General features: G+C 37.5%; 1 protein-coding gene across 2 annotated transcripts in view; it reads left to right on the top strand.

The window, feature by feature from the left end:
- pard3bb (par-3 family cell polarity regulator beta b) overlaps positions 1-25,682 on the top strand; it is a 463,809-nt gene that overhangs the window by 188,343 nt on the left and 249,784 nt on the right. For both annotated transcript variants that reach the window (XM_052143015.1, XM_052143016.1), the window contains 4 exons: positions 10,095-10,220; positions 12,204-12,598; positions 16,763-16,902; positions 17,145-17,273. In XM_052143015.1, the coding sequence (XP_051998975.1) occupies positions 10,095-10,220; positions 12,204-12,598; positions 16,763-16,902; positions 17,145-17,273 (790 nt within the window). The remainder of the gene's footprint in view (positions 1-10,094; positions 10,221-12,203; positions 12,599-16,762; positions 16,903-17,144; positions 17,274-25,682) is intronic.

Genomic DNA, 25,682 nt, shown 5'->3' with positions numbered 1-25,682 from the left:
GTCAAAAACAAAACCCTGCGAGTGTCCTAGTGTGTGTACGATGGAGATGAAACGGCAGCCAGAGAAAATAATAGTTTTGAGATTTTAAACAAATTTTAAAGCTAAATTTTCAGCAAATATAACTTAAGCCTTCAATTTCTTATATATCTGTATGTGCTGTGTCTAATAATGCACTGGCAATGTACACTTAATTTTACCTATCCAGTAAAATTTGATATAAATTGAATCTGCCCATTTTATCCTTGAGTTTTAATTACAGTGTGTCCACTGATTTTATGGCATGTAATCATATACTTGAATTAAAGATGTATACCTGTAAAAAGTGTCTAATTAACTAAAATAAAAAAAATATATAACATGTACATATATAAATAATTAAAATAAATGATGACTACTCAATATTTTGCAAGTTGTTTTGGAGACAAAGTATAAATTAAATATTTTACAATTCTATTAACGTGTGTTGTAATGTATCATGTAACGTGAGGGTGAACTGGGAAGGGAGCTTTGTGTAGAGGTTAAAGTATGCCAACATAGGAGGCTACATCATACATTGTTTTTATTTTGTATGTTTGCACAGAGCAAAAAACTTGTTCCCATCATGTGCCATCTTTAAATTATATTAAAGAGAACACTACATCACTGTACTGGTAGTCTTTTGAGCTCTTTGGCTATAATGCTTTGAAAGTGAGGATTATATAGTGAAAGTAAAAAAATAAAATAAAAAGAAATCTGTTTTCTGTTGCTGTGAGAGAAACCGCTGTGTCCTGTATGAGCAGACTACTGCAGCTGAGTGTTTGGAGTGGGTCAGCAGTGTGCAAACCCACAGCTCTCTTTGAATGCTTGCAGAAGCAGAGCTGAGAGGTCAGCATGAAGTGCTGGCTCAGAAAAACTCATTGTCATTTTGTAGGGGTTAAGAGTTAAGTACTTCAGCTAAAAGAGGGGTTTGGGTGTGATGCTGTTTACGGAACAGAATAGACTACTGTCTAGATCAGGGGTGGGCAACTATATTGGTGAAGGGGCCACACCACTTTAAGTAGTGCATGGGGGGGGGAGGCCACATTGTATTCCTGAGATACAATGTTCTGCATTGATTTTGTTTTTGTATCTTTTAAGCCCAGAAATAGTTGTGTACTCAATTTTCTAAAGTGTAAATGTGACTAATTGGACTATTCTACAATTGCCTAAAGTATTGTCTTGCTCTACAAAGGTAGATACTTTTCTAACAGGCATTAAAAACTGAATAAAGGCTGAGCTTATAAATGATATAATGTACCATCTCTACTTTCCTGTTAATTTATTATTCAATTTAACAATCTCTACATCAGGGGTCTGTTTTAATAATACAAAAATAAAAATACAATTGAAAGTTCAATTTAATGTTTGCACAAAGCAGGCAAGTTAACATATTTTTTTCTCAAAACATTAACCGTTTACACTAAAAGGGTCATGATGTAGGTCTCATCAATGGTTTGACTTTCCATTCAGCACACAACTGAATAACACAGGCGGCATGACTATGATTAATGATTACTGCAAGAGTTAGTAAGAGGGAACTTTAACATTTCTAAATTGCACAAATATTAAATACATATATTCGTCTTTCGGTTGCTTTTGCTTGCGTGTCAATGATTACCCCTCCGTGTGTCAATGATGCTGAGATCTACTTTAATTTATTTTAATTTAATTTAAAATGTATTTAATTTCATCACTGAGAATGTTGACCTGCAAACTTAGTAGCATCAAACATCACAAGCAGCCTCACGAATGGACACAGAGTGGCCGTATAACACTTTTCCTTGAGCAGAATATTTCACTAGAGATCGCTAAGTTTGTTCAAAGGGGAAAGTGAGGGATAGAAAGAACACACTCAAGTGCATGGTTGCCAGATTGCACAATAGAAGTATAACATTAGGCGGAATATTTCAAATTTTTGCAAGTATAAATCTCTAACTGGGTGTAGTTGCGTCTCTTATCTGGCAACCTTGAGCATGTTAAACTCTTGTATAGGCGCGTTAGGTTCCAATGCATGATAAATAAAATATCCAATGAAAAAAATTATATGTTGCTTTTTAGGATGAACCATATGAGGGACGGATCCAGCCTGTGGGCCACAAGTTCTAGATTCAGAATTACATGTTTTTCCTAAATTGTTTCTTTTCCTAAATGCTTTAATTTGTGGTATTTTTCAATATTAGTAATTTATTAGTTATATAAATAATTGGCATCCTATTAAGTATTAAAAAGAAATTAAGAAATAAATTAATTTCAAATGTAATTTTAATGTAAAAAAAATTTGTTCAAAAATATATTACATTTTTGCCAGTTTATTCAGTGTATATTTTTATGCTGGTTGTCAATGAAATGAAAAGTTTTATAATGTTCTATGCTGTATACTTTTAAATATTCTATTCTTAAGAGTGAATGTTTTATTTTTTTTAAACAGAACAGTAGAGGTCGACCAATAGTGGATTTTGCTAATACCAATAACCAAGGTGGTAGAAAAGGCTGATAACTGTTTAATCGGATATATATATACATATATATATATATATATATATATATATATATATATATATATATATATATATATATATACATATATAAAACATAACGATGGTCACTGTGGCCAAACAGTTAACAGTTGTTTCATCAGACCAGAGGACATTTCTCCAAAAAGTAAGATCTTTGTCCCCATGTGCACTTGCAAACTGTAGTCTGGCTTTTTTATTATGGTTTTAGAGTAGTGTCATCTTCCTCACTGTGTCGATATAGGATTCATTTTACTGTGGATATAGATACTTGTCTGCCTGTTTCCTCCAGCATCTTGACAAGGTCCTTTGCGGTTGTTATGGGATTGATTTGCACTCTTTGCACCAAACTACGTTCTTCTCTAGGAGACAGAATTTGTCTCCTTCCTGAACAGTATGATGGCTGTGTGGTGTTTATTCTTGCATACTATTGTTTGTACAGATGGCCGTGGAACCTTCATGTGTTTGGAAATTGCTCCCAAGGATGAACAAGTCTTGTGGAGGTCCACGATTTATTTTCTGACTGATTTCTTTTGATTTTCCCATGATGTCAAGCAAAGAGACACTGAGTTTGTTGGTATGCCTTAAAATACATCCACAGGTACACCTCCAGTTGACTCCAATTAGCCAATTAGCATATCAGAAGCTAATATACTAATTGCATAAAGGCTTGACATTATTTTCTGGATTTTTCCAAGCTGCTTAAAGGCACAGTTAACTAAGTGTATGTAAACCTCTGAAACACTGGAATTGTGATATAGTCAATTAAAAGTGAAACAATCTGTCTTTAAACAGTTGTTGGAAAAATTACTTGTGACATGCACAAAGTTGATGTCCTAAACGTATTTCCAAAACTATGGTTTGTTAATACTCCTTCAATACTGTTTAAAAAGCATCCCAGGTTGATACTTCAAGAAGTTAATTTGATGTGATGTGTAAAAAATGATGTGAAAACCATCTTGATCACTCATTCATACAAAACAATATAGTAATTGAACTTTAGTAAGACACTTTTAGTGTTAGAAAGGTCATATTCGAGGAGGCGTGAATTATCATGAATATTGATGTAATTCACACCTGTGGAGATAAAGACCTCTCCCCTGGGCCTATCAATGTGGAATGTGACAGAAAGAGAATGAATTTGAGGAGACTTAATGATCAAAATCAAGTTTTAAGTTAAAAGAAGTAATCTGACTATACATTTTCTTTACATACTGACTTCACTCAAAAATGTTAGACTGACACTACCATTAAAAGAAGTCTCTTCTGCTCACCAAGGCTGCATTTATTTGATCCAAAATACAGTAAAAACAGTGATATTGTGAACTCTTTTTACAATTTAAAAGAATAGTTTTACTATTTGAATATATTGTAAAATGCAATTTGTGATAAAAGCTGAATTTTCAGCATCATTACTGCAGTCTTCAGTGTCACTTGATCCTTCAGAAATCATTATAATATGCTGATTTTCTAATATGGGCATATTTACACCCGAACAGATATTTGCAAGCACAAGCGTCATTGATGATAATGAGGCAGCATAAACACTAGTTAAAATATAATCTAAACATTCATATAATTTTTTTTATCATATTACATACCTTATTTATATCATACAGCATACAATTTAAATACCTGCTTTAGCCGAAACAACATTTAAATGTAACTAAAACTTGTTTATTATGAGTCATATTTGAAATTTCAATACTCTGAATCCTGGCTGGAAAGTCTGGAAACAGTCCCACCAGTAAAATATGTACAGTACATGTTTATAGAAAATAGCATGTCAACTAATGCAAGTAAAACTAAATTACTTTATCATCCAAAATTGTGTCCTCGGCTGGATCAAGTCTCTCTTCAAAATGCAACCGTTCATCGGAGTCCAGCTCTTCTTCTGAGGAATATGTTAACTCTTCATCACTATCCAGGAGTTTTCTCACTTGTGTATTGTGCTGTCTTTCAAATGCGCAGAAAAGTGAATGAACTTGATGTTTATAAGGCACAGTCGGGGGCGTTTACCATTTGCATTGATCGTCTCAGCACATTACTGTATGAATAGCACCCTCTGCCCGTGTGTGTGATCATATTAGGGATAATTAGCTGAGCCTGGAGAAATAGTACATCACTTTGTTTCATACAGATTACATTGCAGGAAAATATTTGTTTTAAATTTGAATGTAAAAACATTTGGAGCTTTCTTTAGACATATGTTTCATGTTTGTGTGATAAGTATTCGCAGAGTTTCAGTTCATTTTGTGATGTTTCAGAAATATGCTCGTGCACAAAGAGACAGCTGAAAGTGCACCCTTTTTTATTTTCTTTATTTTACAGAAGCACAAGGTTTTGTTGTTATTGTGTGTGTACACAAATAAAAGTAGACCCTTTATAGTCTCTAATGATGTCTTACACTTATCTGTATGCACCCAAAAATTACATATTACGAGTATTTTAAGTTGTTTCAGCTGTAATGACGAAAAAAATCCAGCAGGACACGCCGGCTCATCCGTCGACCCAAGAGGATTAAATATATTCCGTAGATTTTTCTGCAAAATCAGTGCAAAAAATGCTACAAAACCTACAAATTCCATCTGGACCTGCATATCGACTACGTAATCTAAATAATCTTGTAATCGCTATTGTCTGAAATGTCTTATCTGTACATCTCTAGTTGTAATAACTTTGCTTTGGTGGCTTGCTGTGCTGTTGTCAGAAGAAACATATTGAATAGAAAAGCAGTTCTGATTTTGATATTGCAGCTCACCTAATCTTCAAAGTGCAGATTCTTAGAAACTTGAGCTAACTGTCACCTTGCATGAACTTCAGTAGAAGGACTCAGTTAATGACCAGATGTTGTCACGGTTGAACAGACTTACTGTCTGACATGCACCAAGGAAGACTGAAACTGAGTCATCAGAGATCCTCACAAGAGACTTAGACAGCACAGGAGCCTTAATAAAGACAGATACCTCCCTGTAGGATAGAAATATATTTCTTTCTCTCTATCCATTCAACCTGTGTCGTTCATCCCCCTCCCATATCTCCCACATCCATCTGTTTCCTTCAGACATGGCTTGCCCCCTCTCTCGGCGTGTCAAAGGTCACCACATCTTAAGACTCCCGTAATATTCTGCTAAAGTGAGCTGAGCGTAAAGTAAACAGGCCTGTTAGCTAATGCAGACTAACTTCAAATAGAGGGAAGCCTTTAGCATGTCTAATGGAGGGGTGAAGAGATCCTTCCTGAGCATTAGCAGGTCACACACTGGCGTCTTACACCAACACAAGGCTAATTTGCCCCAGATTGTGCGCTGTTCTCTTTACACAGATTCCATAGTGTTAATTTGACCTCCAGCGTGTTATTGAAAAATTCTTCCACATGTTTGTTTTTGTTCTTTATTTTTTTGTTTAGTCTAAAGGTGATAACAGGAGACAGCTTATTTTTTTGTGGTCTGTAGTCTTTGCATGCGATTTTGTTTAGGATGGACAGCAGCTGTATACCGCAATAAAAGGATAAAAGCTAGCATTCCCTTGAGTTAATTTATGAGCAGTTTTTTCTCAAGCAAGCACAAAATATAATACCAGATCAATCACATACTTTACATACAGAGCACAAGCTTTTACTGTCTGGTAGATGGTAGCCTATGGGCTCTGTAACTGTAATAAATGATTTCTTATAAACTACGGTATGCAAACCTATTTCAGTCAAAATGCTACATATTAAGTTGGATAGCATACAAATAATTTGGGGTGATATATCTATTTGTTCTCTATTTCTATTTTGTTATTTAAATGAGGTTTTATGACAATGTTTTATAAGGCTTTTGTTGTTTGTTTGAAATTGGGTGATTTTAAAGGAATATTCCGGGTTCAATACAAGTTAAGCTCAATCAACAGCATTTGTGGCATAATGTTGATTGCCACTAAAAATTATTTTGACTTGTACGTCATTTTCTTTTAAAAAAAGGACAAATCAATGTTACAATCAAAGTTAATGGGGCCCATTTTTGCAGGGTTTAAACACAAAATTTGAAGCTTTTAATTGTAAAAAAGCACTTGTTTTTTTCTGTTAAAGCTCGTGTATTAAGTTGTAAAGTTGTTTAAATTATAATTTTTACAGTTATTTAAGGGTTTTAGTTTAGTTTTATGACATTACATAATCATGGTAACAAAGTTGAAAAATTGGCTGTAACTTTACACAGAAAAGGTTAAAAGGTTAGTAAGCGATATGCATGTTAACATGCATATCGTTTATGTCTTGTGGCTTTATATGAAATAGTGAGTATTTTGACGTTTACAGATTGGCCCATTCACCTCCACTGCAAGTGCCTCACTGTAACCCGGATTTTATATATATATATATATATATATATAAACAGGAATCCTGTTTCCACTGATCATCCTTGAGATGTTTCAACAACTTGATTGGAGTCCACCTGTGGTTAATTCAGTGGATTGGACATGATTTGGAAAGTCCCACACCTGTCTTTATAAGGTCCCACAGTTAACAGTGCATGTCAGAGCATAAACCAAGCCATGAAGTCCAAGGAATTGTCTGTAGACCTCCGAGACAGGATTGTATTGAGGCACAGATCTGGGGAAGGGTACAGAAAAATTTCTGGAGCATTGAAGGTCCCAATGAACACAGTGGCCTCCATCATCCGTAAATGGAAGAAGTTTGGAACCACCAGGACTCTTCCTAGAGCTGGCCGCCCGGCCAAACTGAGCGATCGGGGGAGAAGGGCCTTTGTCAGGGAGGTGACCAAGTACCTGATGGTCACTCTGACAGAGCTCCAGCATTTCTCTGTGGAAAGAGGAGAACCTTCCAGAAGAACAACCATCTCTGCAGCACTCCACCAATCAGGCCTGTATGATAGAGTGGCCAGTATGTTTGTGTACACATGCATGTGCTGTGTTTACTGTATATGTATGGACGGACGGACGGGCAGACAGATAGATAGATATCAGAGACATACAGCAACCTGTTACAGTACATCAAAAAAAAATCTTGTTTCTATGTAAGATCCTCCTAAAAGTTTTTTTTTTTTTTTTTTTTTGGGCAGTTCAAAGATAACCTACATATCTTCACTTTAAACCATATTAATGAAACCTGTTGCATGTGAATTTCTTTGAGATATAATGGCAGGGAAAGAATATAAAATAATTTATAGTCATAAAGAAAGCCGTTCCTGACAAATTAGTAATATTCATCATTGAAGCGCACTACCTGATTTGCCCTTAGAAACTATAACCCAATCTATATCTAACCAACAAGTTAGTGCTTTTCATCTTAAATATGAATGGGTTTTCCCCTGCCATCCTACGTTTTGGAAATCCACCTGCTGTGTTGTCTGACATGGTTGCCCGCTGTGTGACATGTTATTTAAATTGTTCTACATTGCAGTTGTGCTTCAATGTTTTTAATTGTCGTTTAGAATCATTAAGAGGCCAGTTATTACGGCTTCAAGTCAAGTCAAGTCAAGTGGTTTTTATTGTCGTTTCAACCATATACAGTTAGTACAGTACACAGCAAAACGAGACAACGTTCCTCCAGGACCATGGTGCTACATAAAAACAACAAAGGACCAACATAGGACCACATGAGACTACACAACTGAAATAAAATACCTATATAAACTACCTATATAAAGTGCACGTGCAAACATGTGCAAAAAGTACTGGACAGTACAACAAATTACTGACAATGAACAGGACAATAGACAGTGCAGCACGACCAGTACTCAGTAGTGCAAAAAGATGACAGTTTCTAAAATGTAAACATAACATACTATGAGATAATGTTCTATGCACATAGCAGTTATTGAGGTAGCAGACAGTTATAAAGTGACAGTAATTAAAGTGCAACTCAGGACACGTGTGTGTCAAACCAGTCTCTGAGTATTGAGGAGTCTGATGGCTTGGGGAAGAAGCTGTTACACAGTCTGACCGTGAGGGCCCGAATGCTTCGGTACCTCTTGCCAGACGGGAGGAGGGTAAAGAGTTTGTGTGAGGGTGTGTGGGGTCGTCCACAATGCTGGTTGCTTTGTGGATACAGTGTTTTTTGTAAATGTCTTTGATGGAGGGAAGAGACCCCAATGATCTTCTCAGCTGTCCTCACTATCCTCTGCAGGGCTTTGCGGTCCGAAACGGTGCAAGTCCCAAACCAGGCAGTGATGCAGCTGCTCAGGATGCTCTCAATAGTCCCTCTATAGAATGTAGTGAGGATGGGGGTTGGGAGATGTGCTTTCCTCAGCCTTCGAAGAAAGTAGAGACGCTGCTGGGCTTTCTTGGTGATAGAGCTGGTGTTGAGGGACCAGGTGAGGTTCTCCGCCAGGTGAACACCAAGAAATTTGGTGCTCTTGACAATCTCCACAGAGGAGCCGTCGATGTTCAGCGGAGTGTGTTCACCTTGTGCTCTCCTAAAGTCAACAACCATCTCTTTTGTTTTGTCGACATTCAGGGACAGGTTGTTGGCTCTACACCAGTTCGTCAGCCGCTGCACCTCCTCTCTGTATGCTGACTCGTTGTTCTTGCTGATGAGACCCACCACGGTCATGTCATCGGCGAACTTGATGATGTGATTCGAGCTGTGCATTGCTGCACAGTCGTGAGTCAGCAGAGTGAACAGCAGTGGACTGAGCACACAGCCCTGGGGGGCCCCAGTGCTCAGTGTGGTGGTGGTGGAGATGCTGTTCCCGATCCGGACTGACTGAGGTCTCCCAGTCAGGAAGTCCAGGATCCAGTTGCAGAGGGAGGGATTTGAGCTGGCTGTTAGCAGAAGCAGACACATATACTTAGTCTCTCATTTACATACCCCAAATTCACCCCATCACTCACATGGGATATCACCTTTCTGACTTTAAGTTTGGTGTGGACACAATGACCTGTTGTCTGCCCATTTTAATCTGTGCAAACATATCTCCCATTATTTGTCAATGCCTAAAAAGTGGGCTGCAGTAGTGTCTGTAGTAATATAATGGATGAATCCGAATGGACTCTTTTGCTGAGCCTACAGCGAAGGTGGAGGGATTAATACTTTCTTGCTGTTCCTGCTTCTGCTTTGAGTTTCTCCAGCCTGATAGCCTTTATCACTGCCAGCCAGAGCACTGCTGTCTTGTGTTTTGCCAAGCCGTTTGGGCGTGTGTTAGTTTTTACGAGGTTTGGGAGGGCAAAGAGAGGACACAGCAAATTTGAAATAAAGCAAGGGATTTCCATCTCTTACACACTAACACTTTGTTTGTCCTATAAGTATAGCAGACATGACTTTATAGGTCTGGAACAAGGGCATTTTCTCAGAGAAGCAAGGGAGGCAGTGACAGAAATAAAGCAAAATAAATATTACAAAGTAAAATAAGATTAGATATTGTTTAAAGCACCCTAGTAACACCAGTGGATACAGTTTCAGTGGGAGGCAGTGTCTCTTTCCCCATCTCTCTAACTTAATGTTATTACTTGGTATATTGGCACATTTGTGTTGTTCTATTATTTAAGCAGCACATATTGTCATGAGTAGTTGCTGCTGTGATCCGGGTATTTTGTTGATGATTAATGCTTCACTTTCTTTCCCAGGGCTCTGGGCCTGCACATTCGAGGCGTGGCAGAGAATAGTCGCTCCAAGAGGGAAGACATCTTTCAGGACGATGAGTGTATCGTTAAAATCAATGACACTGAATTAATGGACAAATCCTTTTCACAGTGAGTCCCCGAGCCGAACCCACCTGCTGCCTCACTCTTATTATACTTCTCATGTCCCTTCCCTTCCTTCCTGTCTAGCTACTCAGTTTTTATCCCTATCTTTTTATGTCATGGTTGTAAAAACAGTCAGTCTTCACAGTCTCCATTGTTGCACTCTATTTATGGCTGTCTCTGGACTGAAAAAACACTGAACTCAAGGCATCAGAGCCCATCCAGCAGTCATAGTTATTATATTACTGCACTATATTTATGGCATGTAGCATATCTCTTACACTCCATTACTGCAGGTTGTCATGCTGATTAAAGATGAGCTACCTGACCAAGCATTGGGTTAGGGGTCAGATTGTCATGTATTACTTTGTGTTTGCAATGGGTTCGGCTTGTAATTCATGAAAAAATAGATTATTATTATATTAATAATTTACACTGTCCTGACCAGACGGGATTTGGCAAGTTTCCAGCAAAAGCAATCTCTGTCAGATCATCCAATCACAGCTGGCCAATCAGAACATATTTGACGTTGGTGACACTTAACAATATGACTGTTTGAGTTAACATTAGTTATCTACACTCAGCACTTTATTAGGAACACTATGGTCCTAATAAAGTACCTGACATTGTTTTCTGCTGTTGTAGCCCATCCGCCTCAAAGTTCGACAAGTTGTGCATTCTGAGATGATATTCTGCTCAATACAATTGTACAGATTGGTTATCTGAGTTACCGTAGCCTTTCTGTCATCTCGAACAAGTCTGGCCATTCCCCGTTGATCTGTCTCATCAACAAGGTATTTCCGTCCATAGAATGAGTCAACTCTTGAGACTGTTGTGCGTGAAAATCCCAGGACATCAGCAGTTACAGAAATACTCAAACCAGCCTGTCTGGCACTAACAATCATGCCACGGTCCAAATCACTGAGATCCATTTTTTTTTATGGTTGATGTGAACATTAACTGAAGCTCCTGACCCATATCTACATGCTTTTATGCATTGCACGGGTGACACATGATTGGCTGATTAGACTATTGAATGAATAAGTAGATGTACAGGTGTTCCTAATAAAGTGCTCAGTGAGTGGACATTAACAAACATTGACTAAAATTGTTAAATGCGTTGTATAATTACTGCTCATTGTTAGTTCATGATACCTAATGCATTAACTAATGTTAACAAATGGAACTTTATTGTAAAGTGTTACCTTGAAATTGAATGTGCAATTATGAGGGATTTTGGACCAATGAGAAGCACAGTGGTAGGTGCGACCCAACATGATGCTCCAGAAAGGAAATCTATATTGACAAGTCCCTGCTTGTCCCTTAATAGCACAAGCATTATGCTTTCATTTTAACAGAACCCGTTTTACGCATACAAGTCATGCACACACACTTTAGGTTTGAGCCTGTGAGAATCTGTATGCCTGGGTTTAACTCTACTGAACTCTACAGCTCAGATTTTAAAAGGTTTATAAAATTGCAGTATCTTATAGACTTAAAATCTAATCTTAAATAAATTATGTAAGTTATGTCTGAAGACCTTGGCGAACCTGTTGAAACATTGCCCAGATTTTCCAGGGTCATTGCATATATACATTATGCATATGTTATACATACATTTCTTTGCTAAGGAAAATGACTCCCATCCAGTAGAAGGTCACATTAATCTTATTAGGCTGAGGATGGATGGACGGTTTTTAAATTAAATCACTCAACCAAAAATGAAGGAGGTGGATTGCTTTGTCATTTGTAATGCATAAGACTCATTAGTCATAACCCCAATTATGTTGTCAGAATAAATGTCAAAGTGAGTTTTATCTAAACCAAGACTATTCCGTATAATAATTTCCACCTTTTTTAGTTTTCAGGTTCATTTATTTCATCACATTACCTGCAAATCATTTTAAAGTAATTGATTGTCCCTTAATTGATATTGCTTTTTCTATTTCCTGCATCCCTTATCTCTCTCTTTCTCTCTGTCTCTCATACCAGAGCACAGGAAATATTCCGGCAAGCCATGCATTCACCCATTGTTCGTATAGAAGTTGTTCCAGTTGTTAATAAAGATCGCTATGAGAAGAGTTTGATCGGCCACCTCTTTAACTCAGAAAACCCTGACGCATCTACACAGACCAAAAACCCTTCTCCGCTGAAGGTGAAGCCCTTCGTGTTGCCTTTGGAGTCTTCGGGAGGCCAAGCCGAGCTACATGAGTCTAGCGGCAGTCTTGAATGCCGCTCTCTGGGCTCTCCATTCACCCACATCCTCTCCCCCACCCCCAGAGGCAAGAGCAGTGATAGCCTCCTCCTGAAAACGAGCATGGGACAATCACCTCTGCAAAATCAGCACAAAAAGGGCGGGAAGAGACTTAGAATTGACCTCAAGAAAGGTAAACAGATGTTTAAGATGGTAAGATAGGGATTACTTTTTTCTGGGATTTGTCAGTGAAGGTTTTTTTCACAAAAAATATTTTTAATTTAGTTTCTTATGACTGTTTCCACCTTTTGAATTAAACAGGCTGTTTTGGATGCTATACCTTTCAGACTTCTTTATTAATGACCTCTGTTATGACTGGCTAACCTCTGCGGTCCCACATTGTTCACAATGTCATTCAGTATGCAGGGATGGCGTTAATACGTAAATGTAGTTTTAGTGATGTATAACCATGATGATTTCTGAAACTAGATATTTTTGCAGCTTACATGGTGTCCGAACTAGCCATTTTTCTGTCTACAATGAATGCAGAAATGTTGTGATGTGACACAATCACATCCTGTCAGAACTAATTTGATATTTAATGTATTGTTAAATGGAGTGGGATTTTGGACTAATAAGATTGACTCCACAGAAATCGAAAGCATACGACAAAATTGCATCAAATTTTTTATTACATATTACATCTTGTGACTTTAAAACAAAAAACAAAACAAAAATAATCTTTCAAAAGAGAAAGGAAAATCCTGAGATCTTTTACATTTAAATGAGTGCACTTTTGAAAATTATTCTCTCTCCTTCACTACAACGGTCATCTTTGTATTCTGTGGCTTTGGCGGTCTAGCCAAATTGATGAAGCTATAATTTCAGGCAGCAAAGTCTATTAAGTTCTTATTGATCCAGCATATAATGATGATATAAATTCATTGCTGGAACAAAAAAGTGCTGACCGTAAAACTATTGTGCTAAATGACAAGCATAAAATTCCGCCAGAATGCTCCAGCTGGGCTCACTGTTCCACAGACTGCCTTCAATTTATATTGTCCTCTATGGTCTGATAAAAAACCATGTTAAAGAACAACCACTAACCCTCAGGCAGTCTACTATTTGAGTTTTTTTTTTTTTTTTTCCTCACTTCATGCTCTGTCCATCATTATATCCCTGAGCCCCGTCAGGGACAGGACTGGAAATATCCGACCTGAAGACGTGCCTCATGTCACACGGGGGGCTATAGCCTGTTCTCTAATCTACCTATCAGTCACTGTGACAGCATAAACACCACCATAAGAAGCAATATGCATAGTTCAAGGCAGCAGCAGGGTTTAAATGGACCACCACCTGTGGTAGAGAGTGGCCTACTTCTTTAATATCTTCCTTTTGTCTTGGCTGAAAGTGAAAATAGAAATGAATTATTGTTAAAGTTCCCTCAATGTTTTTTTTTTCCACCTTTGTTTTGCCAATGTGTGAATGGCTTGTAACACAACTTGAAATATGAGCCCTTCCCGGACTTCCTAGGTTGCCTATTAAAGCCTGTAGAATGATTCTCATGAGAAGAGCCTTACTTAACACTAGGTAACGTTATCTTAGAGATGGAATCCAGCAAAGGTCCGGATCCCAGCACAACACCAACTCTGTCAGCATGATGCTGGCGAATCGCGTTCAGTCTTTTGTGCGTTACGTCATTGTTTTGGACGATACTCGTGTCCCTGTGGAGTGTGTACACGAGCACGAGCAACAGGTAGCTGGCTGCAGTTCACTTAACGGCCACAGGTGTCATTAATAACAAGGATTTCTGAATCTTACATACTGCACCTGTAACAACCCCTGTAACTATGAACTGTTGTTCTAAATTGTTATAAAATGTCTTTTATATTCCGTGGAAAAAAAAATAACACCATACAGGGTCGGAATGGCATGGGTTTGACATAATTTGATGAAAGGATGACACAGTTTTCATGTTAGTTTGAAGTATTAATTTAATGCTTGTTTTATAACCATTATGATTTTTTTGCCCTATCAAGAACTTTTATTGAATTTTATCTGCAATTGTACATGTATAAATGTCAGCCTGTTTAAAGAATTTGGCAGGAGGTCGCACTCTTATGTTATTGATCAACTTGTTGTAAGAACTTTTATTTCTACACTTATCTCCCTCTACTGTGTTTTTTATTTTATTTATTGTTTTTGGCCTACATAGGCATGTGTGCAAACTATCTCGCATCCTACCTTTGATATTCACGCACTCTATATATCTTTTTTGTCTGTCCCTTTCGCTCTGGCTCTTTGAGATATGCTCATATTTCAAATTAAACTTCAGTTTCTGAAGCCAGTCAGCTCTAATCTCAGTGTCCCACAAGGATGGCCTTTATCAGCCTGAAAGGCCTCAGACAGACCCACATGTATATGTATTTAGTCTTAATGCTGGTAGAGCCTCAGCCAGTCTATCACTTCTGCTCCTTCTGTTTTCTTTGAGTCTTTAGAAAACAGATCTTGTAACTTCGCTAAAATCTTTGTTTGTTTCTAATCAAAGCATTTAGGGAATTAGCTCAAATGGAATACATCGCTAAAATAACTTTCTCCAGATTTTTTCTTAGGTTGGTTAGCAAAGGGTCAGTATAAACCCGATCTGCTCTTGAAGTGAGTGCCACAAAGTGACAAACACATTTTTCAACAAAGCAATACAAAGTGATGTCGGGCTAGTGCACATTTTATGTTTTCATATATATTTTAGTAAATTTTTGGAGTAAATATTTTAACTTGAGTGTTTATTTAAAATCATTATAAAAGCACTTGGCTACCCTGTTCTTTAGATATCAGCATTAGCAAAATCCCCTATTAGTCGACCACTATACAGTGGATGTGAATCAGCTCTTTTTGAAGGGGTGGTGACATGAGGAATATAATGTACCTTAATCTTATGACATATAAGAATTCATTGTACTATAACAACATACTAGAAGTCTCAAAATTCAATACTTTTCAAAACAAAAAGATCATTTATTTAAACCAAGCTCCAAAAAAGGTCTCGTTTGGATTTTCCCTACTTTGTCACACAGATGAATAGATGCACACGACTGCCTCTACAGCTCAATGGCTACTTTTACATCATCGTGCCCTTGGCCTACCCACTGGCGCTCATTCAGAAAGGTAAAAAGGAGAGAACAAGACAGGTGGGCCAAATATTCCTGCACACCAAAGGGGACTTACACTGGACACATTCTTGTGCCCATCTGTGCTATTTTTATACAATTTTCTACATAAAAATGGATGAACTGCTTCAACCGTTATCATGCATCTCACATCGTTTTTAAAAGTTGCAATATGTAGTGATAACTCTTAAAAGGAGACTTCCATTCTACGTCTTGCTGTTTTGAGTATAAACACGTCCTGGATGTGTGTTTGCATCTGTCTGCGCTATTTTTAATTGTTGGTCTATATAAACATGCACTAGATTGATGTCTTTGTCCATTTTGATGCGCCGCTAGCGATTTATGCAGCATTTCAAGAGCGTAACAAACTTAAGATTTAAAAACGCATCTTTTCTGATCCATTCCATTGCTGCTGCTGACTGGAAGAACCATGTCTCGTCCATAGTATACAGATGTGAGATGTGAGATGTTGTGCATGTTAAGACCAGCATCGCTGCTTTGGCGTCTTTTGAAGCATCCCAACATTAGGAATTAGTGACTGAAGTTTAACGAAGTTCATGATCATATCAGTGCATTATGTATGTATGCATCATGTTTCACTGTTGATTGTATATTGTGTGTTCAGCATATTTCAGCTGGATTGTACTGTATGTGTGTTTGGCTCATCTCAGCATGTTTTATATGGGTTTTTTGTGTTGATTGCTTGTGTACCAGTCACAATATGATTCAAGCTTTGCAAATGATCTGTTATTGAAAGATGGGGCAGTTAAAAATACTTTTGGAACCGATCGCAAAACCATAACCAAAGTAACCAGTTCCTTTCGTGAATGTTTTTCTGTGCCACGACTGATTGATATTTATAGTGTATGCAAACAGTTCTGCATGATGTTAGCAAAATATAACAATAGACATTTACATTGTAAAAGTTTAAAGGAGACGCTGGTGAAAACTGAGCATTTCAGACAGAGGGCCAGAGACAGCTTGGAAATGATCACATATCACTAAATTTTGACTGTTTTGGTGCAAACATTTTTTTTTTTTACTAATGTTGTGGACCGAAGGGAAAATAATACAATTATATATATAATTGATATATAAAAAGAGTATGTCATGACCCCTTTAAGATGTTTATCAGATGGTTGTACACAAATTGGAGACTTTAGCAACACCTTTGTGCAATCTCTTTGTAGGTCCTGAAGGTCTGGGCTTCACAGTTGTAACCAGAGATTCCTCAGTACATGGACCTGGCCCCATCCTCATCAAAAACATCCTGCCCAGAGGAGCTGCTGTCAAAGATGGCCGTGTGCAGTCAGGTGACAGGATCCTGGAAGTGAGTGTCTTCTCTGGAGTATGATGACGTTTTAACATTTTATAGCAATGTGCATAGACTGCTTTAAATGGACTTGGTGTTTTTATTCTAATTAAATATATTTAATTTCTATTTTTCTCAATGGTGTTTTCAATGTAATTTGAGAATGCTCTCAAGCTGAATACAAAACAATTATAATGCCAATGTGTGGTTGCAAATGGAATTCATTGCAATCAATGTAATGCAGTCATTTGTGTTTTCAGGTGAACGGTGTGGACATCACAGGTTTTACTCAGGAGGAACTGGTGGCCATGTTACGCAGTACTAAGCAGGGGGACAGTGTGTGTCTGGTTGTGGCTAGACAGGAAGAGATGTTCCTACCGCGTGAGCTGGTAAGAGTCTTCTCTAACTACAATGCTGCATCTGCTGCTCTGCAGTCATCAGTCCCTCAGTAAACTCCATCTTATAAACGTACTTTTTCCTTTGTATCTGCTGCTAATAAATCATTTGTAAAGTATTTTACTTTCTGGGTCTTTTCTTCACCTACAGTGCATACATTGCACAACTGGCAGGGAGGGTACTTGGGAAGATGAATGCAAGAAGTTTATTTCAGAATTATGTTTTGCATGCTCTCTGTTGTGATTGTGTGAACTCCAACTACATGTTGTTAAATGAGCAACCAGTATGTATATATTCTGATTTTAGTCTCAGGAACCTTAAGTAAACAGTAACAGTTTTGAGTTTGAGTCTGACATGAATGAAAGTTATAATGACTTGCCATCTGTCAGAGGTTGACTCATAAGCTGCTCTGACAGATTCATTGAATGATTTGTTTGAATGGTTTAAACATAACGTTGAATGCATTTTTGACATATTCATTAAAAAAGCTGGCTGACTTTGGGATTATATGTGCCAATTGTTTTAAACGTAACTTTTCTTGAAACAAATAAAAATATAAAATAAATATGAATAAAAACATTCTGAAATGGAAACTAAATTAAATCAATGTTTTAAAATGTAAACAGTCTTCAAATAAAAACAGCATCCTTTGTTAATATTCTCTGCTTGCGTTTGCTGAACAGAATGTGCTGCTAGAGTTTTCAGTCACGATTCCAAAGTTTTTAGTTACGCTCCCTGAATTTTCTTTTGTAGTTCTGGCACAAAATATGTCCGTATGGGCGGGGCTAACTGAGATGAATTCTCACTGGCTTATGAGTTTTTGATTGACAGCTCTTTGACATGGAAGAAGAGGTCAGTCAGTGGAAGGGGCTCTGGTTCAGTTTTGCAAAAGTGCAAGAATCTGAAAGCATCTTTATAATTCATTAATGTTTAGTGACGTATATTTAGGCATTTGCTTTTGTATTATAGCTGTATTTTTTTTGGACGAATGTCGTCCCCATGAAAACACACTTACCCCATTGTCAGCGCATGCACTCAAACCATCACAGTTCCCACTTTATTATTATTATTAACTCTGAAGAATTTAAACAGATCATGAAAATCGTATTCAAGCATGGAGCTTGTTTTCACAGGATGTAGACCTTCAAGGGTATTGCATTGCATGGGTATTCAATCCAAATGTTTTTGTTTAAAGACATTTTAAATAGTGCTTCAAAATTTGACTTTTAACTAACCAGCTTAGTGATTGATTTTAAAGTTTGAATGGATTAAACTTTGTTGTTGGTAATCAAATAACTTTATTAGTGCAGTTCCGTCAACATTGCAGTCATTTAGTTACAAGACAGAATACACAACACTCATTGAACAATATGTACACGTAATGCACAATATCCATATTACATAGTACACACATTGTACACAATATACAGATAATAAAACAATAAATAATATTGACCAAAACAATAAATAAAATATTTTATAATGTGTTACACCATTTATAATTTAACATTCATGAGGATGCCAACACATTAGGGGCTTGTTTCTTTTTATTTATTCAGTGTTCCTGTACTGTAGATTTAACTGTTACTGTACAATTTAATTAATCTGGACAAACCATATATCATTTTAAATGTCTTCACCTCAAGCATCGATAAGTGCACAAGTAAGCTAGAGAATGATCATTCATGTTCACTTTCAGACATCAGATGTCAGTTATAATTTATCATCTATAAAACTCACCTGTTTCTGGTTTAGAGATAAAGTTCTGTACAAATACACCATTATAATTGGTCTATAATCTTAAAGTTGTCTCAGATATTTGTATATGCATAAAGGATGTTAATATAATGTAGCCTTCCTAGTGATGTATCTGTAACATAAGCTTTCCTTTCCAAGTATGCATTCTAAAGTATGTGGTACTGTGTGCAATATCAGGCATTAACCTTTATTTCTCAGGATACTAGTCAGAGATGTAAAGTGTCTATTGTAGTCTAATAAAGTGTAACTGTTTTTGTACTAACGAATTGTGTTGGTTTGAATCTAGAACGCAAATCAAATTTAGTAGAACATAGTGTGCATAATATCACAGTATAATAGTGTCTGTAGCTCCAGGTCATTCAAAGGTAGAGTTGGGAGGATTACTTTTGAAATGTATTCCACTACTGATAACAGAATACATGCTGTCAAATATAATTTGTAACGTATTCCGTTAGATTACTCAAGGTCAGTAACTTATTCTAAATACTTTGGATTACTTCTTCAGCACTGGTTTTTCACTTGTTTTGACAAAAAATTCTGCCAGTATAGTAAAACAAAATACACACTAAAAATACATTCTGTGAAAAACCTAAATATCTTATGCAGTGTTGTTTCTAAAACAAGATAAATCTAATTGATCTTGTTTTAAGGATTTTTTTTTATATTTTTACAGGAAAACGATTTAAAAAAAATATTATTAAGATTATGATTTTTGCCCTGATATCAAAGATCTTACTAAAAATAAGAAATTATGATCCAACCTGATGTCAGTGGATGCATATATTGTGCAGAATAGCAAGATTCTAGTCTGATAAGGGGCAATGGATCTCTGGTTCCACCACTCCATCATCTGGCTCATAAGAATTTTGTTTGTGCTGTTAAAAGAAAAGGAAAATTAATTCTAGTTAAACACTACAAACTACTTTGAACTACAATGTAACAAATGGCTGATCAAAATTATTAATTTATTTGTTTTATATTAATAGTTTTTTGATTACTTCTAAAATGATTTTCTAGAATGTGGATGTAGCTAATCTTAAAAAATTGTTAAAGAATTGGCTTATGTAATTACTCATAGCCTCATTTTATTTAAAGGCCATATGTATGACTGACTTTCTTTCATGGAACACAAAAGGAAATGTTAGAGCCTCAGTCCCCATTCACTTTCATTGTATAAAAAATAAAAAACAAAGAAAAAAAGTACTGAAACTGAATTATAACATTCTATTTTGTTTTCCATGGAAGAAAGTCATACAAGTAAATAATGTCAGAACTCTCATTTGCTAAATCCATACAAATATAACCCATTCCTTAATCGAGTTAGAATAAATATGTCCTGACAACTAATGTACAATTAAACATATAATCAAAGAATGGGCTGAAGCAAGATCAAACTGCCTTATACTGTTCTGCTCCCTCTTACATTTACCATGGCTTTACTATGGTAACCATATTTAAACCATGATATTCATAGTCAAACCATAGTAATAATATAGGAAAACAAAAACTATATGGTAATAAAAATAATAATTTTGTCATTACTTTGGTTTTACAACAAATACCATAGTTATGGTTACTGTAGTAAAAACTAGAGATCCCTGAGTAAAACCATGGTAATCTATAATCATTATAATCATTGTTACTACAAAAACAAAAAAAACATGGTTACTACATTTGTTGTTGCTACAATATTACTACAGTAAATCCATTGTTTCCGGCAACAACAAAAAATCCCTCCCTGTCTCTAAGGGACCTATCTTTTTTGTCTGAAAAGTTAATACATTTTATTATACTTTAAGATAATTACTCTTAATTATACTGACTTACCTAAGGCTGCCTCGAGTGTCCTGTTGATGATGACAACGATGACGGCATTTGTCAGTGCTGCTCCTGAAAGCTTATCGCAACAATGTATTAGGATAAAAAAAATACAGATATAATACAAAAGCAAACGCCTAAAAATACGTTACACGTAAAACTGAGAGCCCCTTCCACTGACTGACCTCTTCTTCCAGGTCAAAGAGCTGTCAATAAAAAACTCACTAGCCAATGAGAACTCCTCTCAGTTAGCCCCGCCCATATGAGAGTTTTGTGCCAGAACTACAAATGAAAATTCAGGGAGCGTAACTAAAAACTTAAACGAAAAATCTAGCAGCACATTCTGTTCAGCAAACGCAAACACAGAATATTGTTATCAAAGGATGCTGTTTATTTGAAGACTGTTTAAATTTTGCCATTGATTTTATTATTTTCTGTTTCAGATTGTGTTCATTCATTCTTATTTTATATTTTTATTAGTTTCTTGAAAAGTTACATTCAAAACAATTGGCACATATATAATCCCATTGCTCACAAGAGTCAAAATATTGTGCCAAGTGGATGACACTGGTTGTGTTATGTTTGCTTTTACATGTGAAGACAACACAGTACAGAAGATAGATGTTATGTCTTTGTTGTATTTCACATCACTTACAATTTATACTGTATATTCTCTTATAAATGTAAAATATATATTTTTTTCTGTGGTTCTACAGTCATCATCATTTATCGCTATACCAAACCAACCCATGGTTTAAATGGAGCTTTTAAAAAACATTAATCAGTAATCAGCCTCCATAAAACACAAATATACTTGTATATCTTGATATGCCTTTACAGGCACTTCCTGTGCTTCAGACCAAGAGGAAATGTAGTGGCATGTTATTTGGGTCATATGCGGTGATATCATGTGTTCCTTTAGAATGCCTCTGTCCTGTCATGCCCATCTCCAGAGCCCAGCAGCCTCTGTTTGCTATCTTAGCCGGAGAAGGTCATAGTCATGATGTAGTTCCTCAAACCTTGAGGATGGGAAGTCCTGAGTTTCCTGCCTTTGTCTCAACCCATGTGGGATGTGTAGGCATGCTAGCTTATGTCTGTAAGGATGTTCAGACTTTTTCACTCTCTTTCTCCCACTGACTTTCCTTACCTTTGTTTTGTCTCTTTTCATCTATTCTATATGTTTCCTGATGAACCTTGCGACCCACAGACCCAGACAAACATACTTGCATACACCCTTCTGCACACCTTTTAGTCTTACTTCCTGCTCTTGTCCATGCTTGTTGATTCAGCGCAGGGCAGGAAGTGGTGCAGGAGGTCGGATCGCCCCTACAGGAAGTGCCGGAGCATGCAGGGCTGTGTGAAGTCAGGGACTACGACTGTGCAGCTGTGTGCTGTCTCTTCCTGTATCTCCCTCCGCATAGTGCCCGTCGCTCCACTATCATCCAAATTCTGTACAGCTCATCGATTTCTGTAAATAACCAACTGATGAGAACCACTCACACTTGACTATTGCCATTGCAAAGCCACTCAAACTTCTCCCCTTTATTTAGATAAATTCACAGAGCTATAAGAGGAATTCATGATACTATAATTGGTATCCATCATAATGTTTTTTTTCCTCCCCTTTTTCTCCCCAATTTGGAATGCCCAATTCCCATTGCGCTTTAAGTCCTTGGAGACGTAGTGACTCACCTCAATCTGGGTGGTGGAGTTTGAATCTCAGTTGCCTTCCCGTCTGAGACCGTCAACCTGCGCATCTTATCACGTGGCTTGTTGAGCACGCTACCACAGAGACATACCACGTGTGGAAGCTTCACGCTATTCTCTGTTGCATCCACGCATAACTCGCCACTCGCCCCACCAAGAGCGAACCACATTATAGCAACGACGAGGAGGTTGCCCCATACGACTCTACCCTCCCTTACAACCTGGCCAATTTGGTGGTTAAGGAGACCTGGCTGGACTCCAGGACCTGGGATTTGAACTCGTGACTCCAGGAGTGGTAGTCAGCGTCAGTACTCGCTGAACTACCCAGGTGCCACTTAAAATAAATTCTTATTAAATATACACAGATGAGCCAAAGGATTATGACCACCTGCCTAATATACTGTTAGTCCTCCGTGTGCCACCAAAACACTGCTGGCCCGCCGAGGCATAGACTCTACAAGATCCCTGAAGGTGTCCTGTGGTATCTGGCACTAAGACATTAGCAACAGATCCTTCAAGTTCTGTAAGTTGCAAGGTGGATCCGCCATGGATCTGACTTGTTGGTCCAGCACATCCCACAGATGCTCAATTGGATTGAGATCTGGGGAATATAGAGGCTGGAGCAACACCTTGAACTCTTCATCATGTTCCTCAAACCATTCCTGAACTGTGCACACAGTGGGAGTGTGCAATTTATCATGCTAAAAGAAGGCCACTGCATCAAGGAATACCATTGCTGGTGTGTAATGATGTTTAGGTTGGTGGCACACCAACGAATGGCCGGACCCAGGGTTTGAGCATCACACTCCCTCCATTGGCTCGTCATCTTCCCACAGTGCATCCTGGTTTCATCACTTCCCCAGGTAAACAGCACACACGTACATTGCCATCCACTTGATGTAAAAGAAAAGGGGACTCATCAGACCAGGTGACCTTCTTCCACTACTCCAAGTTCCAGTTCTGATACTCATTGTTGGCACTTTCGATGGTGGAGAGGTGTCTTGGGCACTCTAACCGGTCTGCGGATACGCAGCCCCATACGCAGCAGGGTGCGAAGCACTGTGTGTTGTAACACATTCCTCCCAAAACCATCATTAAAATTGACTGTGCTTTGTGCCACAGTAGACCTTCTGTCTGTTAGGACCAGACGGGAAAGCCTTTGTTGCCCTCACGCATTGATTAGTCTTGGGCGCCCAACACCCTGTCAATATGTTTAATTAAAAAATAACCAAATTTAAATATACTGAATGTATTATATATTCTGTATGTATGCATACTGTATGAGTAAAGGTATCAATGGAAAGGAGGCGGCGAGAACCGGCTTGACAATATAAATAATAGTTTTAATGATAAACTTAAAAGACAACATTAACACACACATGACGGACATGTCCGTAAACGATCTCTCTCTCCCGCACGATCCCCTGCAGTCGACCTTTATCCCTCGGAGGCTTAATTAGCCTAATACAGGACCGGGTGTGTAGGATCACGACCCAGCCCCGCTCTCTGCCCTGCCACAGTATGGTGTATATATATATAAATGAACTGGCGACTGCTAATCCAGATTTTGCTTAGTAAAATCGCCCTTCCCTAATATCAACATAACAACATCAACACTTTATGCCCTAAACCCTTCTGTTTATTGTGGTAGAAGATGGACAATAAATGTCTATTTTCAATGTATTAAAGCCAATTCACACTTATTCACACATTGTTCGGGTAAATTCTCTTGTGAATTAGGCCTCTAACTGTTTATTTATGAGTCATATGCACTGTGTTGAATGGTCTTCTCGCTGCGTCGTTGCCACTGATTACTTAGTATGCATTATTCAGTGGTCAGAGGAATGACTGCAACTTATTACCCACAAACCACTAGTTCTGCTTGTACACAGGAGATTAAAACCCTTCATTGGAGTAAAATACATTTATACGGTCTTCAAACAAACACAAAATTATGCACATTATCTGCTGTGACTGAAATTATTTTATTTGTCTATCAAACATTTGCTGGATTTTGTGGGCAATATACACATTGAGCTTTGAATTACTGAACAGCTTCTTTGAGTTTGCTTGACTCAGTGACTGATGGATTGGCGTCTATGTGTGTGTCTGGGCTGAGTAGTCAGGTAGATTAAATGTATGGGAAAAATTTGTGATGCACCGAAATTTCGGACACCGAAAATGTTCGGCCGAAAATGACATTTTTTGTTTTGGCCGAAAGAGAAAAAAGGCCGAAAATATGAGGCGAAAATATATGCCTCCCCGCCCGTCATTGCTCAGGTTTCACTCTCGATCGATCTAGCCATTATCGCGGCGCTACCAAGCAAAGGCCGATGTCAGCAGTGTGGAAATACTTCAAAGAAGTACCTCTGCTCCCTATACGCATACTACGCAGTCTGCGTAGGGCACCATCTTTCCCTAGGGTGGCACCAGAAAGTCCACCGGCTGCCCTTACTCACACGATATATGTATTTTTCCGCTCCAAGCATTAGCACAGAGAGAGAGAGGGAGAGAGAGACTATTCAGTGCAGCATCTCATGTTCTTGATGAGAAGAGGAACCATCTCTCCTGCCAGAAAGCTGAGCAACTTTTGTTCTTGAAGAGAAACTTGCCACTTTTACTTAAATAGAAAGCAGTCCAATTTGCTATGTGTATAGCAATTACATTTAAAATAGGTTTAGCCCTGCAAAACTTTGTTCTTCACTTGAGGCTACATCTGTCGTTTACAGTTGAGTTTGGTTTTAGTTCTATTACTGCTGTTTTGTACTGTTGTTTTGCACAATAATTTTATATTAACGTGTAAATACGTTTACATAAACAGAATAGAGGCCCTCTGCCATTCTGTGTTCTGCCTGTTGTTTTCAATAAAATGACTGTGTAGCATATTTAAACTTTTTGTTTTTGCAACATGCTAGCCTAGAGCTGCTAAGTTCATTACTTCACTGCTGTTTTGCATATCTTTATAGTTTTCTAGAACGTTACATTATTTGGATAATTGGTAAAAAAAAAAATCTGTTAAATTTGATTGTTAAAGAACTGAATAAATAATAATATATTTAGTAATGTTTTAATATATTTTCTGCCAATTTTGGTGCGTTACTTTCAATCAAAGTGTGATC

The sequence above is a fragment of the Xyrauchen texanus genome, chromosome 14, assembly GCF_025860055.1.
Source record: "Xyrauchen texanus isolate HMW12.3.18 chromosome 14, RBS_HiC_50CHRs, whole genome shotgun sequence".
Classification (NCBI taxonomy): Eukaryota; Metazoa; Chordata; class Actinopteri; order Cypriniformes; family Catostomidae; genus Xyrauchen; species Xyrauchen texanus.
This window is presented reverse-complemented; position numbering and strand designations above follow the sequence as displayed.